Source organism: Wasmannia auropunctata, unplaced genomic scaffold (genome assembly GCF_000956235.1).
Source record: "Wasmannia auropunctata unplaced genomic scaffold, wasmannia.A_1.0 LD335996.1, whole genome shotgun sequence".
In the NCBI taxonomy this organism is placed as follows: Eukaryota; Metazoa; Arthropoda; class Insecta; order Hymenoptera; family Formicidae; genus Wasmannia; species Wasmannia auropunctata.
The window spans coordinates 2,697,617-2,703,756 of record NW_012026894.1 but is presented as its reverse complement, the minus strand read 5'-3'; the positions used below and the strand labels follow the sequence as shown (position 1 = coordinate 2,703,756).

Sequence of the window (6,140 nt, the reverse complement as noted above, 5' to 3'; positions counted from 1 at the left end):
TGCCGCGCGAATCCATTTAATCTTCGCCGTTGTAGGTGGAACGGAATAAAATAGACTAATAAGAAAGCGCTTTTGCGGAGACCGTATTAGCACCGAAACTCCGAGATAATTTCGTAGCTTCGCCGATAAAGTGCGACTCTCTTCTCCGTAATAAAGAGCTACATCATTAAAAATCCGCTTTTCGAGATGCTGCAATTAATAGCGAAAAATATATACTTTCATTTTCGAACAGAGATATATGTATCTTAAGTACGCCTCTCCGGTATTCGTATTATCTGTATCATTTTTTTCTTTTTATTGTTAGCTTTTAATCAACGGAATCCATGCATCCCGAAACAAATAGTGAAACCCGGTCGAATCACGGAATCAAATTTCTCCTCTCGTCCAACGATCGGATGCACCGCGAAAATCAGATTTACATTAACAGTCGACAAGTATAACGCAAACAAGGCGCATATCGTGCAGCGAGATGTTGCTTTCGTCAGCGTTACGTCCGCATCACGAATCGCATTATCGTCGTGGCGCGCGCGACATGCAGCATCGACAAATACAATAAACACCGAGCCGCGTTGATGATAATGGCCGGATCGCTCCGTATATTACTGCGGCGAATTGAAGCGAGCCTGGCATTATTCGCGAACGCGTCAGATATTACGCCGCGCTTCGCGCGCGAACGGTTTTGTCGTCGTACGACGCGTCGCGGTTGCAAAAGCCGACCGACTACTACCGTTGGCTCGGCGGCGCGGCAAAGCGTCGGGGGCGAAATTGCATACGGTACGGGTAATAAATGAGATTTCAACCGGTTGAATGCGAATAAACGAAGCGCGCCACGACGATGGTGGACTCGACCGGGCGCGCGAGGCGGAGGGAAAAATCGTCCAGAAAATTGACGCTGCCGCCGCCGGTCGTGCGCGCCGATCTGCGCCGCGGTGTCGTTTTCAGCTTTCCCACGGTGTGGGCGAGGCGAACTTTTCAATTCAATTTCCAGATGGGTCGCACAAAGGCTTATTTATGAAACGTTCGCCAAGAGCGGAAGCGAGCGCGAACGGTCGTCATCAGGAGACGACGCGCGAGAGATGAACGGAGAAGACGAGATCTCTTCGCTCCTCCTCCGGAGCTTCGATAACGCGGCCGATGCCGGTCGCAGGGTCGCGCTGCCGGTAAAAGATATCAAAATAATTGAAAAAGTTTAAATAGACTTCAATGTTATTTACGGCGGGCTACGTAACCTGTGCCAGTTTTGATCTCCGAGTCCCTCATTTTCGCGCTAATCGCGCCAGATCGACTGAAAATTCGTAGGCCATAAGAATCACTCTTCGCGTCTTAATTGTCTATCTCTCTTTAAGTATTTTTTTTCCTTGCCGTTAAAAACTTCTGTATACATCCAGCCAACGTAGGAAACTAAAGGAAAAGATTTTTTAAATTTAATTTCATATCGCAATTGAGGAGTGGGATCAAAAAGTAAATTAAAGATTTTTTCAACTGTACATCAAATTTCCAATCGATATCCCGATTGGCCAATGTTTCGCTTTCAAGATAGGAATACTGTGGCGTGTATACGCGACTATATGTTACAATGGCGATGAATGCCATAGTCATCGGTGCCATGTGTACTTGTGTACGTGTTCGCGAATCGCACAGGTTTCACACAGGCACTTGAAATAGCCGTAGATATGTATTCCGCCCAATGGTAAAGGGGGTCCCCTAATTGTTGCTGCAATGTTCATAGAATACGTGTGCTTGGTCGGCGGCGTTTGGCCCTGTGTACGTGCGCGATGTTAGCATCGTATACATTATCGCGCTATACATTCCTTGGGGCGAATATACGTGTTAATGGATCCTTGCACTCTGAATTAGGTCCATCTGCCAAATGGACGCGCGGACCGGCGGCAAAGGGAGCCTCATTAACCGGATATTCGAAACGCATCGGTCATGTTAACAATAACATCTGACACTTAGCGCCATTTCCGAAACTAAATTAAGTTTTGAATTTCTACGGGATCGCGCGCGTGCGTGCGTGTGTGTGTGTACAATAATATATTCGCGTAATTATAGAGTGCAATTATTGGCTTCTCTGCTTTTTTCTTTTTTTTTATTTTTTTTTTCTTTACCTTTTATATCTCGTAATTCCACGAGCAAATGAGCATAATGGACCTCGGGATGCAATTTTGCACGTTTACAAAACCCATTTCATTCAACCGCCAGTTTTATATTTACAGCATTTTCCACTGTGCCGAAATTTACCCTCCCTCACTTTCTCCGACTTTCAGCACGCCTCTCTATTTTTCGTATAAATGAGCACTGTAAAATTCACATGCAAATGCTCGAGGGATAAAAGAGGTACATTTCCGCGACTATTTCGCATAGCTTCGGCATTTCCAAAACAATTCTATTGCTAAACCAAATTACGCTCAAGCTCGTACAGACGAATAGGGAAAAAAATACATAACGACGATTCGGAGATGCTCTTTCAATTATACAGTTTGATCACGCTGTTTTCATCTTACTTCCAATCCACTTACGTATTGTGCATCGATTGCCTATATCATAATACGTATAAACTTGCTTCGAAGCCCATCCTACAGTGCCTAAAATAACGCATGAAACTAGGAATGATGTTATCGTGAGGAATACAATGATATCTAAATCGAATTGCTGATACCACGCGGTATCGACTCCATTGAAACGTAAATGAGGTGCGCCATTGTGACGCATTACGAACTCGATCCACCATATAACATTCTCTAAGCTATCGTAAGGCTTGTCCTTTGTGAGAGCACGTAGCGCCAACATCCTATCTTTGTATCTGCAAACAGAGCCGCAAATATATATGCGTGTTATTATATGTAAATATCACGAATGTCGTTCTGCGTCCACACGGAGACCATTATTATCGTACATACGTATGCGCACGCGGGCGCACGTGCGCGCACACTATAAATAATTGACATCGTAATTACCCTTTATCATCGACGACTTCCAGTATGGTATCGCGCAATTCCGATGTCGTAAGCCGGACTACGTCTAGGTATTTTGCAACTCCCAGAGAAACCATTTTCATAACTTGGTACACCTGATCGAAGACAAACGGCATTCCTATGAGCGGGACGGCGTAATGAACCGCTTCTTCGGTACTCTGCAGTCCGCCTTGATAAATGAAGAGCTTGATGTTCGGATGAGCTAAAATAAGGGATAAGGGAAACGATTAATAATCCCAATATTAATTTTTATAAAGTACCGACTCTTGTCTACTTTAATTTACCCAGCACATTCTGTTGCGGGATCCACTTCGAGATAAAAACATTTGACGGAACGTGGAAGCTATCGTTCTCGAATTTCCACAGCACTTTGTACGGCAAATTGGTAAAAGTGTTCACAAAGACGTCCAGTATTTTCTTCGGCAATAATTTGCTTTTTGTGTTCGATCCCAGGCTCATGTAAACGAAGCCGTTTGTTGCACCATCCAAGAAATTTTTTAAATTCTGTAAACGAAAAATTTTATGAAAGTATATTTTTTTATTGTTCAATGTGTTAAAGCGCGCAAAAATTATTAATAATAGGAAATAGAAATAGAAATCGATAAATTATTACGAAATATCTTATTACAAAGTGTCCTACTTTTGGTAACGACGGCGGTGTCTTTGCGATGTGCAGTCCGCTGAAGTGAACGATATTAGGTACTTCGGGTCTTGCGTAAGCGAGCAGCGGTTCTTGATTGATCAAGATAAGACTCATATTCTTCGCAACATCGATGATTTGCGGTATATCATTGCCGAGATACTTTTCGGCGATTTTTTGTTGCTTGCTCACGAAATTATTAAACCATGAATGTATGCTCCACCAAGTATTGACAAAATTCACCAATCGCCTCCAAAATGGTTGATTTAATCCTGTCAAATTTTCGAGCTCCCAATTCGAGGGATGCGATGGCAGCACGGGACTACCAAGAGTGAAACGGTGGCAGTTTTGTAAGTCCATGGACATGATACCTGCGGTTATAAAATTCGTTGAATAGCAGCGTTTATAGCCGTTACATAATGATATAATTGTGTAATAAACTATATAATTTTATTTATTACCTATTAAAGGTGCATTAAATCTATGCGCCAGCATGTAAATCGCAGGAGTCATAATCATCTCCGCTATCACCGCGTCAAATTGCACATCAGTTCCATTCGCATAATACTTGATGAGATCAGGATGGCTAAGAACATCCTCGGCGATGTTATGACCTAGCTTTAGTAATCTCGTTTTTAATCCCGCTAATTGTGTGAGATTCCAACGGGTCTGGCTCAGGTCAGTGTCGTCAATTTTTTCATATATAAAACCAAAGTCTATTTCCGTATAATTAGTTATGCTAGGATCGTTCAAGATATTAGGAGTCAGTGTTACTATCTCGTGTCCTCGCTTATTCAAAGCAAGACTTATCGCCCGAAACACTATCTGATGACTGTAGGATGGAGCTGGGGTAATGATCAATAGCCTTTTGCTCCATACTAGGTTACTCGTAATCAAAATCCATAGGATTGTGATAATTGGCGAGATACCGATAATCAGTCTCATGCTATAAATAGAACAAGATAATTATATATATTTAACTTTTGATTACTATACTATTTCTAAGTAAGTGTTAAGTTAAAAAATTTAACGGATATATTCCTTGGCTTATTTCATGAAGAAAGATCCTAGAATTATAAAGTGCTTTGTTTTTAAAATACAAGGTGTCAAAGTTTAGAAAAAAATATAAAAATTTCAAAAATTTAGAAAACGCTTAGAGATATTTAATTCAAATGTATTTATATTTTTATCAGATTGTCGATTCAATAACCATCCCTTTTGATTGACAACACTCTAATCACAGTCGTTGCAGAAACGATAACGCCGTCGATAAAATCTTTTCTTCATAAAATAAGCCAAAGAATATATCCCTTTAAATTTTTTGCACTTAGAAAACATCCTGTATAAATATATGTCAACATATATTATACTATGTTTTTTATCGTATACATACATGCAAAATTACATCTTTTTCGTTAAAATAAAATATAAATTTTATTATTTATATTCTGTGACGTACTTGATTGAATCAGATTGCGTGTACTTACGTTGTTAACAAAATATATAAATTATTTTGATTATCCCCTGCACTAATCACTAATATGTAATAATCACAGTGTATTGCATGGTTCCAACTCGAGAGACAAGCTTCAACTGACTTTAGAAATAGAATAAATGGTATTATGTAGATATAGAGGGGGAGTATTTTTCCGTCTTAATTTGCAATCTTGTCTGGCAATAAATGTCAATGATAATATAATAGACATTAATTCTCGTTTGTATATAGAATCCGAGAGGTTTATATCTCAAGAGAAGATATTACAATCAAGAAACTCTAAAAAATTTATTTAAAAAAATATTACCTCAATGTTGAACATTGCACAGTCTATCTTTGATTACATATTTGTACAATTACGTGTAATTTTCTACAGATAATATATAATTTCACACTTCTTTTTTTTTTAACGAATTTCTGAAACAAAAAATTTCATGCATTATTCTTTTACGTTGCATGAAATAATAGTATGTTAAATTCTTAATCTTTTTAGTTTTCGATATAAAAATAACTCAATATTTCGCATTTTATCACTATATAAGCGCAACATGAAAACATGAAAAAAGAACAATAAATTTTTATTATCAAATATCTCGTCTTTGCTTATATTTTATGACACAAACATTATTACAGTTGCTATTATTACAAACACACATGTATATACAATAAGAACATCATATAAAGATAATTCGATCTATTAAAAATTTTTTATTTTTAGGTTATCTTTAAAACGTGAACGCGAATCAGATAAATGTTAGTAATTTATGCAGTCATTATTTTTAAAATAGATATTGAAACGTATAAATCAGAGATTGTAAAGCTTAGGACTGTACAATTTTCTGGCATTTACTTTCCTACTCTTGATATACAATTGCTTTGACGATTCTATATTTCATTATACATTTAATCATGAAGCTGAATTTATTGGAATTATATCAGTTTTAATGAATTACAATTCCGATTCATTCAATCCAGTAAGTTCCATCTTTGAATCCAGGCTGCTTGCATTTTTCACATCTAGACTTTA

The 6,140-nt window shown here is 38.4% G+C and overlaps 1 protein-coding gene across 1 annotated transcript; it reads right to left on the bottom strand.

Moving 5' to 3' along the window:
* Positions 1-2,068: 2,068 nt before the first annotated feature.
* On the bottom strand, positions 2,069-5,234 carry LOC105453690 (UDP-glucuronosyltransferase 2B7-like). The gene is made up of 6 exons (XM_011695849.1): positions 5,106-5,234; positions 4,080-4,564; positions 3,619-3,989; positions 3,263-3,482; positions 2,961-3,180; positions 2,069-2,806 (listed from the first exon to the last, which is right to left on the bottom strand). The coding sequence occupies exons 2-6, from the start codon at positions 4,561-4,563 to the stop codon at positions 2,488-2,490; spliced, it is 1,614 nt and encodes a 537-aa protein (XP_011694151.1). The 5' UTR covers position 4,564; positions 5,106-5,234; the 3' UTR covers positions 2,069-2,487.
* Between the last annotated feature and the right edge of the window lie 906 nt (positions 5,235-6,140).